The following is a 12,222-nucleotide window of genomic DNA, read 5'->3' as shown; positions in this document are numbered from 1 at the left end:
ACACTCTTTCTTCCAAACGCTCCTTGAGTCCTGCTGCTTCTGTGAAGTGTCGTTCCTAAGAGAGGCAAAGTCTCCATACCAGTAAACAGGGAATTGTCCCAGTTCAGCACCTCCATCTCTCCCCATACCCCCTTGTCTTGCCTCCATCTGGTGATTCAACTGCAAGCTGTCTTGAGGTGAGGGACTTTTTTTTTTTTTTTTTTTTTTTGCACTCCTCTTTTCGGCTTTTTGCCCAGAAGCCTTCCCCGCTGCCCTAAATGGAACTGCCAGGGCTGGAGCCACTAAACATTCCTGTATACCTGAAGGAGCGTTTCCACCCCCATCGTTCAGCCCAGACACTTAGGTCCAGCGCCGAGGGCCTTCTGGCGGCTCCCTCCCTGCGAGAAGTGAGGTTACAGGAAACCAGACAGAGGGCCTTCTCGGTGGTGGCCCCTGCCCTGTGGAACGCCCTCCCTTCAGATGTGAAGGAAATAAGCAGCTATCTTATCTTTAAAAGACATCTGAAGGCAGCCCTGTTTAGGGAAGTTTTTAATATTTAATGCTGTATTGTTTTTAGCACTTGATTGGGAGCCGCCCAGAGTGGCTGGGGAAACTCAGCCAGATGGGCGGGGTATAAATAAATTGTTGTTGTTGTTGCTGTTGTACCTGACCTGTTTGCTCTCTCAGGGCCACTCTCTTGACTGAACTGCAGGCATTTGTTGGCACTTTGGGCAGCTGGTGTATCTGCCTTCAGGGATGAGGTTTGCCAGAGTGGGCTGGAGGGCATTCGGGTCACAGGGCGATGCCTCCCATGGGCTGGAATAGCCAAGGGTCTTCCCAAGCCTTTAAGGAGCCACCCCATCCTCCAGATCTTCCCTGCCTCTGGTCAGGATAGCATGGTGGCCTTCTTCCTCTGTAATAATTGTTTAATTGGCGGTGAAAGACTTGGGAAGACTCTGCCTCCTCAGTCCAGAGGGAGGAACCATCCCATCAGCTGAATGTCCTCTGGTCCAAGCAGAAGCATAGAATTGCAGAATTGGAAGGAGTTCCCCAAGGGTCATCTAGTCCAACCCCCTGCAATGCAGGAATCTCAGCTGAAGCACCCATGACAGGCGGCCACCCAGCCTCTGCTTGGATGGATGGTGGCTAACAGATTGAGGTTGAATCCTGACAAGACAGAAGTACTGTTTTGGGGAAAGAGGAGGCAGGCGGGTGTGGAGGACTCCCTGGTCCTGATTGGGGTCACTGTGCCCCTGAAGGACCAGGTACGCAGCCTAGGACTCATTTTGGACTCACAGCTGTCCATGGAGGTGTAGGTCAAGTCTGTGTCCAGGGCAGCTGTTTACCTGCCCTACCTGCCCGCAGACTTTTTTCGCCAGAGTGGTGCATGCTCTATTGTTATCTCCTGCTTGGACTACTGCAATGCGCTCTACGTGGGGCTACCTTTGAAGGTGACCTTTAAACTACAACTATCTGACTTTTAGAAGACATCTGAAGGCAGACCTGTTTAGGGAAGTTTTTAACGTCTGATGTTTTATTCTGTTTTTAATCTGTTGGAAGCCGCCCAGAGTGGCTGGGGAAACCCAGCCGGATGGGCGGGGTATAAATAATAAATTATTATTATTATTTTTATTATTTTTATTATTATTATTATTATTATTAAATTATTGTTAAAAACCTCCAAGGAACGAGAAGTTCACAGTAAGAAGCAACTTCCATTACCTCTACCATCTTCAGCACCAGGATGCGAGCAGAAGGGAGTGGCTGTCGAGGGGCCTGTGGGTGGGACTGGGGGGAAATTACTGAGCAAGCCCAGCCCGTCTGCCCGCAAGAGTGATTGCTGACCGTCAGTGCCTGTGGGTGGGCCGTAGAATCTTAACTCCTTTTTGGAAGGAAAAGTAAGTTACTTTTGGAGCTGTGGGGTGCTGGGATTTCACCTCCTGGATCGTGCTGCAACCAGCATCATCTGGGCTCCCCAAAGCTCAAGGTGGGGTCAGTGAATTTACAGCTTGTGTGGGTTTTCTTCCCCCCTTTCTGTTTGTGTTTGCCAATCTGCTTGAAAGATCCCCGTGAGGTGCTTGCGACATGCATAGGTGTCCAGAGCTGTGTCGTGGCTGCTTTTCTTCACCACCACTGAATGCCCACCCCCATTAATCACCAACCTTCCCTCCCACAGCTCAGATCCTGGGGCAAGGCTCCATGATCCCCGGGCAGCCTTTGCCAGGTCGGGCAATGCCAAGCGGATCGGCCAGCGCTCACCAAGCCAGCAGCAGCAGCGCTCCCCCGTCCGGTGCGGCAGGAAATATCGTGGGAGCCCGGGGGGCCCTGGCTTCTCCGAACGGCTTGTGTAAGTAGAACAGGTCACCTGTGTTTCCCCACTGCACGCCCCTTCCCATTCCCCAACCCCAGCTCCCAGACTGCCACAGAATCACAGAGTGCATTGCCGGGATTTTCCTGCCCCATGTGGGGCTGCTGTGCAACATCACTGGTCTGCCCATACAGAGAGCAAGAGCAGTCCGTCTTCTGACTACTTCGTCATTGTGGTTGAATGATCTTTGTAGACAGAGGCAGTTCTCCTTCACCTCACTCTAGTCCTATGACACCAAGGGTCTCTTCCCCCAACACCACCCAGCCCACCACCCTCAGAACTGCTTTTGCTGGGTCAGGCCAATCCATCGTTCTGCCCGGACACTGAGGTCCAGCTCCAAGGGCCTTCTCGGTGGTGGCGCCCGCCCTGTGGAACACCCTCCCACCAGATGTCAAAGAGAAACAACAACTACCAGACTTTTAGAAGACATCTGAAGGCAGCCCTGTTTAGGGAAGCTTTTAATGTGTGATGCATTACAGTATTTTAATATTTTGTTGGAAGCCGCCCAGAGTGGCTGGGGAAGCCAACCAGAAGGGCAGGGTATAAATAATAAATTATTATTATTATTATTATTATTATTATTATTATTATTATTATTATTAATTATGCCTGATCTGGTGCTCCACAGGACCAGAGAGGAAGTTCATAGAATTGCAGTGTTGGGAGGGATCCTGAGGGTCATCTATTCCAACCCCCTTCAATGCAGGATCATGGGTCACTGGTTCACTTGGTGAGAGGGTCAGTGGGTCAGCCTTGGAGGGGCAGTCTCCTCTAGAGGAGATTTATCAGGCCACAGCAGCCTCCTTGTCCGATTCAGCCGTTGGACACGAGGGGTCTCTGATTTCCTAAATTGGAAGGCTGCAAGCCAAAGGGATCTGTTCCTGAGAGGACATCCCAGCTATAAAGACTCTCCTCTGGACACCGGGAGTGGGGGCTGGGAGAGGAATTCCCCCAATTCTTAACTTGATAGATAGACGGGTCAGATGTTCACGTTGAAAAACCCAGCAAGCGATCTCCCAATTCTGGTCCAGGAGAGTGTCACTGCAAGACAGGGAGGTGGTCAGCGCCATCTCCCAGCCAGAGGGTGGTGCTATCCTGGAGCTGAAAGCACTGCCATTTGGACTCCTGGAAGGGCAGGCAGTTTTAGGGAGTGAGGAATGTCCCTGCCAAGCTTTTAATTCTCGGTTTCACACCCATTCCTCTGCAGATCCGCAGCAGCAACAGCAGCCGCCGCAGCCACAGCCGCAGCCTCCAGTTGACGGGGCGACCCCACCTCCTGCGGGAGCAGCAACAGCCTCTGCGGCTCCCTGATCGGTCCGGCAACAAGGCGTCTCTCAAGCTGTGACAGTAGCAACCAAAAACACCATTCCTCAGTTTCCTGCTCCTTCCTTCCCTGGCCTCTGCCCTTGCCCCCTATGCGCCCACACCCAGACCTGTTCCCCCACGCAGTTTTGGTGACGGTTTGTGCCTTCCTTTTCTGCCGGAACACAGCCAGAGCCGACAGCGCTCCAACTTGTTACTTCGCATGTTGAGCCTCTGGGTCCTCTTTACCTTCCCAGGTAGGAGATGCAGCGTAACCAGAAGCTCGTTGGGTCCCTTCGTTGTGGGAGGCGAAGCATCGCGTTGCCGCCGCTCCTCGGTCACAAGAGTAGAAGCGTTTTGCGGCCAGGGCGGTGGGGAAAGCAGCCTGCCTCTCCCCTTGGCCTCGGCTTCTCGGTTCACGCTGACCACAGGCGCTGCAGGTGGGCAATTATTCAGGAAGCTTGTCGAGCCCTGGGGATTGCCTGGCGATATTATTAAAAGGAAATATCGATCTCGCCCGAGAAGAGCCGGGAGCCAGATCAATTGGCGGGGTGCTCTCTGCAGCGATGTTCGCTTTTCCCACTCCAGCCTTTCAGCGCCAGGGGAGTGGGGTCGATGCATCCCATTCTCCCCCCCTCCCCTCTCGTTTTCATATCAAACAGGTCACTACAGTAGCGGAGGGAGGAGTAAATGAAGCCTGCTTCCTTTCCCTCCCCTGTATCCTTGGAGCATATATCGCGGTGTTCCTCTTTCAAAACGAGCAAGCAATCAAACCCCCTTAGATAGCAAAGCGCAAGCTTACAGGATTGTGCTGGAGCAGCCGGGGTGTGAGTGTGTGCTTACCCCAACTACCTCTTGCAGGCAGCCGTGGGGTGGGCTGAGGGGAGCAGATTAAGGAAACACGTTTCCTTTCTGGAACGGTCCGAATAGGAGCTCTGAAACATCACTGACATCTTCCTTATTTGCAAGCACACGTAGGTACATTGCACACTCCCTGCTTGCTTATCTTCCAGCTCTTTGCTGGGAACACTTGAACCCCGGGGGGCTGCGCAGGGAGCAAGGGAACCTGTCCACCTACAGCCACAATTGGGGGCAGCTGTGATCTCTGGATGTTGCTGGAATTGAAACTCCATCACCCTTGACCGTTGCCCGTGATGGCGGCAGCTGATGGGAGTTGTAGTCCCAGCATCATATAGAAGGCTGCAGGTTAGCTGGCCCTCAACCTACAACTTGGGCTGCTCCGTATCCTGCTCCTTGCCCAGATTGTGGGCGTTGCGTCCCTATCCCGTTGCCAGTCTTTCTTCCTCTTGTTCCTGCAACTTGCAAAGGAGTTCTTGTGTAAATGAGCAACTTTGGCTTTGATTGAGAACAATGCCAGGGAAATGGGTAGTCTTGCACCCCACTGGGCTGGGGAGGGGCCATTCCAGGGGGGGGGGCAGTGTACCAGTTTTCCAAGTGAGGCCTCACTGCTCCTCTACGGTTAGTGCCCCTCCTAATACCACCGTACACAAATAAGGGTTGCCAGTAGAGGTTGGTCTGATTCCAGCTCTTTGGCCACAGAAGCAACGCTTGCCCCTTCCTTCCTCACCCTGCTGCCTGGAAGCTCTGGGCATGGAGTCTTGGGGATGAGGAGAACAACAACTTTGTTTTGGCCATCCGGACTCCTGCTCTCAACCCTCTCACTTAGGACACCTAGGGGATAACGCCATCCCCTTCTCAGGAAAAGAAAAGGCCCTGCCTTCTGGCCGAAGCTCTTCCTCTGCGTCCCCCCCCCCCAAAACACACACACCCCCAGAAAGGAAAGTGCTTCCCACGTCTCCCCCGCTGCCGTGTTTCCCCGCCCCCTTTGGACCCCATTGTCTTCGGAGCAGCGTGGAATCGAGATTCCAAACATGGTCCTCTTTAGACTAATAACCTCAGGTTGTTTTTAGCGAGATCCACTTCAAATGTCAAGGTTCTAGATGGAGAAACTTGTCTTCTTCTTTTTCTACTCTACTGTTGACTTGTGTCCTGCAGCATAATATGAATTGTTAACACGACGGTGTTTCTGTACACAAGTGGGTGGGTTGTGGGTGGGAGTGATGACCTTTTATTTGTTGGTTTGTTCCCCCCCCCCCTTCTAGTCTGGTCCTGTATGTGGGGAGTGGGAGTGGGGAGACCTTCGTTTCTTGCAACTCAGCCACTTAAATTTTGTGAAATAAAAATGCAGGTTTTTTTAAAAACAAAACACATCTGTGCTCCGTGTGTTCATTAGCCAGAACCAAGCTCAGAAGTGGTTTGGTTTGGATTCTTGCTATGGGTTTGAATGAATGACTGCCCTCCATTCAAATGCTCTCTGGGATGAATGGACAGAAGGTGCCGTCCACCTCGCTCCTTGACCCTGGCTCCTTGGTTACACAGGCAAAAACATTCCTCTTCCGCCTTCGGCTAATTAAACAATCGATGGGCCTTTTAAACTAGAGGGGGTATAGCTTTGGTTTGTTACTATGTCTTTGTGTTTGTTTATTGCAGACCGCCCCATGATCCTCGGATGAAGGGCGCTTTAGAAATTTAATAAATATTAAAATAAACAGAATACTCCAGGAGAACATTGAACTGGGGAGTTGCACCCCTTTACCCATCTGCCCTTCCCATCAGGCATAGTTAACGACACGCACAGTGCATTTTAATGGATAAAAAGTTGCAGGGGGAAGATGGTGGAAAGAGCATTTTCATGTGATGTAAGTGCTAGATGATAGTCTCTTGGCCAGGGGCTGATGAGGATGGAAGCGAGCAAGAAAGGTCTTTGGTGTTCAGCTCTTCTGCTGCAGACCATGATGTGATTTGAGACGGAGCGTTGGGTGAGGAGGGGTGACGTTTGGAGAGGAAGTGGTTGGGTAATACAAGGGCCCAGGGCAAACGAGAGCCTCCAACTTGCTTCTACAAATGGTTGCTATAAATAGGGCAGCTGTTCAGAAGGATGTGCAGAGAGAGAAAGGGAAGCAGCATCACGCTTAAAAGGGCCCAGTCTCTTCCTCCACTTGGAACTCTGTTTGGCCTCGTTCATTAAGATGCTGAGCACCTCAGCTCTCGGACAGAACTAATCCTTTGCCTTGAAAGAGTTGAGTCCCAGTGCTCGGGACAATGCACTGTTGAGCAAGAGGGAGGGAGGGAGGGGAAGCAGCAAGTGGGGGCCATCTGATCTGGTATTCACAGGAGCGAGGCAGCCTCTTGGCTCTCCCCTTCCAGATCAGCCCTTGCCCAGCTCTCTAGGAACAGCACTGCCCATTGTGCCTCTGCCATCTTCTTCCTCCGCTTTTCAAGGGCTCAGGACAGTTCCTTCGCCGGAGGCTTCATGAGTTTGCCACAAGGTGCCCATCCCTACGTTACACCTTTACCAGAGTTGGGGCAAACCAAACCTAAGACCCGATGTCGTGGACCGGCAGAGAAACAGTGGAAGGAACCAGCTGGGGAATCCCCAAGGGGGAAAGGCACAGAGCTAAGGGATTTGTGGGAGGATGATGATGAGTGGTCAAAGGGAGAAGACTGGGAAGAGGTGGTGTCAGAAGCTGAAGAGGTAACTGCTTAATGATTAGGAAGAGTATGGCAGAGAGAAGTCCAGAATCTGATGCTGATTCTGAGACGGGACACCAAGAGGCAGAGATGAGGCAGATTGGTTAAGAAGCATGGGGTGTCTTCCCCTCCTGCTGTGACAAGCTCCCTTCCCCACATCTCCCAGGACCAGGAGAGGGCTGAAACAGGCGGACTAGTGACAGGCTGCACACAGGTGCAGTCTCAGATTGCCTGGAAAAATCCCTGGAGCAGATGGGACTTAAGACGGTTGTCGGAAGGCAGGGGCTTTCAGTCTCACAGCTGATTCATGGGACAAGACCCTAACGGGGATGAGCTGCCGCACTCATTAGGCCTGACAGTCAAGTCTGTGAAGATTGTGATTTTACTAATAGTTGACTCCAACTTTGAATGGTGTGCTGGCTCACTCTTTGACCCATCTTTGACAACTGGCTTGTGGACTTCCGGGACACAGCTGAGGAATGAGAACGCTGGCCTGGATGGTGCTTTGATCCCCTTCAGCAAAGCAATTCCTGAACTATTAAGACATCTGGGATCTGTTGATTCCCTGGGCCATTAGGTGCTCTGGGAGCATAGTTTGCTGCCCCCTGGCTACTGGTCCATCTTGCCCAATATCAACCCCTCTGACCATCAGTGGCTCTCCTGGTACAGGAGAGGGTCTTCCTCACCCCTGCTGTTTACCTGACCCTTTTAATTGGAGATTCTGTTCGGGACTGAGCCTGGAACCTTCTGCATGCCCAGCAGGTGTCCCTGAGCTGTGGGCCCTCTCTGCAAACACCAGGAGCAATTTAAAGGAAGAGAGTGGCAAAGGAAGAATTGTTCCCCTTGCCACCTGAGTAAACGCTGGAAAATAGTGTTGCGCCGCAATTCTGGTGTTCGGAAGAAATTGGGATGTTTCCGTAAATGTTTCCAGGATTGCCCTGCTTTCTTTTCTTAGCCTGGAATAGCTTCTACACCTGCTTGGTTCGTAGAATTGTCAAGAACTCCCAAGGATCATCAAGTCCAACCCAATGCAATGCAGGAATCACAGCTAAAGAATCCCTGGCAGAGAACCACCCCCCATGAAACCATCGATGGAGAGTCCATCACCTCCCGAGGGAGTCTGTCCTGCTGTTGAACAGCTCTCACCGTCAGAATGATCCATCTTTGGTTGCCCTCTGCGCATGTTCTAGAGGAGAACCTGGTTCTTGAGTGCAGCAGCCAAGGTGGTTGGCACCTTGTGGAGAGAGTTCACAGCTGGAAGCAGCAGCCGGAAATCAGAGTGCTGCCTCCGCCGCAGGGCTAGTGTTTCAATGAGCTCGTTAATTATCGAGGAGGATCCGTTCTGGCGGGTCTCTAGAGGGCTTCCCGAGGCCATGCCTAGCAAGCAAGGAAGAGAGAGTGCAGCTGAGCCAGAAATGAGGCTTTAGCACACAGGTAAGAGCATGGATATGGCCCAATCGCCTTCTAAATCCGGCCCGCAGGCAGTCTGGGAATCAGCATGTTTTTACATGAGTAGAATGTGTCCTTTTATTTAAAATGCATCTCTGGGTTATTTGCGGGGCATAGGAATTCATTCTTTTTTTTCCAAAATACAGTGGACGCTCAGGTTGCGAATGTGATCCGTGCGGGAGGCATGTTCCCAACCCGCAGCGCTGCGTCTGCACACGGGTGGATCGTGATTCGGCGCTTCTGTGCATGCACAAAGTGTGATTTAGTGCTTCTGCGCATGCGCAAGCACTGAAACCGAGAAGAAACCCATTCCAGTACTTCCGGCGCGTCCGTAACCCAAAAACACGCAACCTGAAGCATCTGTAACCCAAGGTATGACTGTATAGGGTTAGGAATTTGTTCATTCCCAAAAAAAATATAGTCTGGCCCCCCTCAAGGTCTGAGGGACAGTGGACCGGCCCCCTGCTGAAAAAGTTTGCTGTCCCCTGGGTCAGCTGGCCTGAAGCACTCGGGAGCCAGAGGCAACATGGTCAAAATGCCTCCTGCCCATCTCAGACCCTGCTGGATCTTAGACTAGCTGCGAACAGAAACTCTTCCTTCTCAGGGCGCCCTTGCCTTGCGCAGCTCACTGCTCCTCTGAATAGAACATGTGAAGACCCTGCTGGATGAGGCCCGTGGCCTATCTGGTACAGCATCCTGTTCCCACAGTGGCCAACCAGATTCCCATCATGGGAAACTGTGTTTTAGCTTAAGGGTTGCTGTCTGTGTGTCCTCCTGGTCCCTGAATACCAGCAGACTCCCCTCCCTATAAAGTGGTGTCTTGGTTGTCAAACTTAATCCGTTCCGGGAGTCCGTTCAACTCCTGGAACCGTTCAAAAACCAAGGCACGGCTTCCGATTGGCTGCGGGAGCTTCCTGCAAGCGTCGGACGTTCGGCTTCCGAAAAACGTTCGCAAACCGGAACACTCACTTCTGGGTTTGAGCCGATTTGTTCAGGAGCCAAGCCAATCGAGAACCAAGGTACCACTGTATATGAGCTTTAACCCTTCTCCTTGGCTCAACTCCCAGACAATGAATTTCAGATCAATGCTCACCCTGGCTGGAGGGCGTGGGGGAAAGCAGCAAAAGCCCACATGGATGTTGTTGGCTGAGCAGCAGGCCCTGGCGAGGGGAGGACGGGAGGGGAGCAGCTGCCCCAGATTCATGGGAAATAATAATTCTGACCCTGTTTTCTGTATCGGGCAGAAAACAGCGAGGAGTTGCTAACGTAGCTAGCAGAAGCTTGGCAGGAGAGGTTTCTTGAAGCTGGCACACGTGTCGTGGGCACTTGCCTGTGCCCCATATGCCCCCAGAGCAAAGGCTGGTCCGCTGTGCAGTGTCTAGACCATGGGTAGGCAAACTAAGGCCCAGGGACCGAATCCGGCCCAATCGCCTTCTAAATCTGGCCCACGGACGGTCCAGGAATCTGCATGTTTTTACATGAGTAGAATGTGTCCTTTTATTTAAAATGCATCTCTGGGTTATTTGTGGGGCCTGCCTGGTGTTCTTCCATGAGTAGAATGGGTGCTTTTATTTAAACTGCATCTCTGGGTTATTTGTGGGGTATAGGAATTCGTTAATTTTTCCCCCTTCAAAATATAGTCCGGCCCCCCACAAGCTCTGAGGGACAGTGGACCGGCCCCCTGCTGAAAAAGTTTGCTGACCCCTGGTCTAGACGCGAATGGAAAGGAAATTTGGAAGGGAAGATGTTGCAATACATCCTGCACATAGCATGGTATTTGATGCGCGTGTGTGACTTGTCAGAAGCGGATGCACCTAGGAATTGCTCTGGGCGACAATGCGTCTCCAAAAATGAAAAGTCAGATACAAGGAAGTCCTTCACAGAGGCGAGCTTCTCACACTTGATTTGGAGAGGTGTGTGAACTGTGTGTGAGCCGTGGCGCACACCCAGGGACAACAGAGCATGGTATTTGCACACACATACAACTAGTTTCCAGGACGTGAGTGGCGCTGTGGGTTAAACCACAGAGCCTAGGACTTGCCGATCGGAAGGTTGGCAGTTCGAATCCCCGCGACGGGGTGAGCTCCCTTTGTTCGGTCCCTGCTCCTGCCAACCTAGCAGTTCGAAAGCACGTCAAAGTGCAAGTAGATAAATAGGTACCATTCCGGCGGGAAGGTAAACGACGTTTCCGTGCGCTGCTCTGGTTTGCCAGAAGCGACTTAGTCCTGCTGGCCACATGACCCGGAAGCTGTACGCCGGCTCCCTCGGCCAATAAAGCGAGATGAGCGCCGCAACCCCAGAGTCGGCCACGACTGGACCTAATGGTCAGGGGTCCCTTTACCTTTACCTTTACCTTTTACAACTAGTTTCCACAGTCAGAGGCAGCAACACTAATGAATGCCACTAATACTACTAATATTACTAATATTACTAATGGCAACCACAGGAGCGGAGAGGAGATGGCTGCTTGAGGGTTTCCCACAAGCCTCTGGCTGGCCACTGGACTACAGGGGCCGTTGGCCTGACCCTGCAAGTTTCTTCTTACATGCATACCCCACTGGCCTTCCTCCATGCATCCCTCCACCCCTTGCAGCAAAGCAAGACCCCGTCCTTTCCTCCTGCTCGGGAGGGCAGGACCTAAACCCAAGGCTTCAAGTCACAAGAAAGGAGATTCTGCTGACTAAACCTCAGGAAGAACTTTGTCATGGCAGGAGCGGTTTGACAGTGGAACACGCTCCTTGTGGACTCTCCTTCCTTGAAGGTTTTTATGCAGCGGTTGGGTGGCCACCTGTCACGGATGCTTTAGCTGAGATTCCTGCATTCTACGGGGTTGGACTAGATGACCCTTGGGGGTATTTTGCAATTCGACGGTTCCGTGCTTCCAAATTGCTGGAAACCCCAGCAGGGAAGCTGCTCTTGTGTTCGAATCCTGCTGCTCGGCTTCCCGCAGGTGGCCATGGCAGGAGGACGGCGCCAGGGACCAGACAGGCCAGGGGCCTGATCCGCCGTGGGCTCCTCTCCCGTTCTCATTCCAGTTCTTCCCAATTTCCATCTTTAGCTGGGATTCCTGCATTGCACGGGACTGCAAATACTAGATGACTGGGGGTCCCTTTCCGCCTCTCCGATTCCACGGTCCTCCCTCTGGCCGCCCCCTCGCCGGTTTGCGCCCCCTTTCGCGCAACCACCCCCCTCCAACGCTTCCAGCCTCCGTCTCCCCCAATTGCCTTCCGTACATCCCACCCCCACCCCAGCTCTAAACCGTGCCCAGGGGCGCGCATGCATTGCAGCAGCGCCCGGTGCGTCCTGCAACTGCAAGAGCGCAGCAGCTGCATCTGGGCAGGGGGGTGCTGCGCGCGCCCGCGCCCGCGCCTCCGCGCCCGTGTGCATGTGTGTGCGTGTGAGTCTGTGTGTGTCTGTCTCCCCCCCCCCCCCCCGCGGGCACCGTAATCCTCCTTGCAGAAGCGCCTCCTCCTCCCTCTCTCCTCCTCCTGCTCCGCGGCTCCTGGCGCTGCGCGCGGCGAGGCGGGGCTGGCGCTTCTGCTGCTGCTCGTGCCGCTGGATCTGGGGCTGGA

General features: G+C 52.9%; 1 protein-coding gene across 1 annotated transcript in view; it reads left to right on the top strand.

Annotated features, from left to right (window-relative positions):
- Positions 1-5,876, top strand: part of SMARCC1 (SWI/SNF related BAF chromatin remodeling complex subunit C1) — a 92,382-nt gene extending 86,506 nt beyond the window's left edge. Inside the window, exons 27-28 of the mRNA XM_083579298.1 lie at positions 2,156-2,326; positions 3,555-5,876. Coding sequence (XP_083435424.1) covers positions 2,156-2,326; positions 3,555-3,658 — 275 coding nt within the window. The 3' untranslated portion in view covers positions 3,659-5,876. The remainder of the gene's footprint in view (positions 1-2,155; positions 2,327-3,554) is intronic.
- The last annotated feature ends 6,346 nt before the right edge of the window (positions 5,877-12,222 follow it).

This window comes from Podarcis filfolensis, assembly GCF_964270895.1.
Source record: "Podarcis filfolensis genome assembly, chromosome: 12".
Lineage (NCBI taxonomy): Eukaryota > Metazoa > Chordata > Lepidosauria > Squamata > Lacertidae > Podarcis > Podarcis filfolensis.
This window is presented reverse-complemented; position numbering and strand designations above follow the sequence as displayed.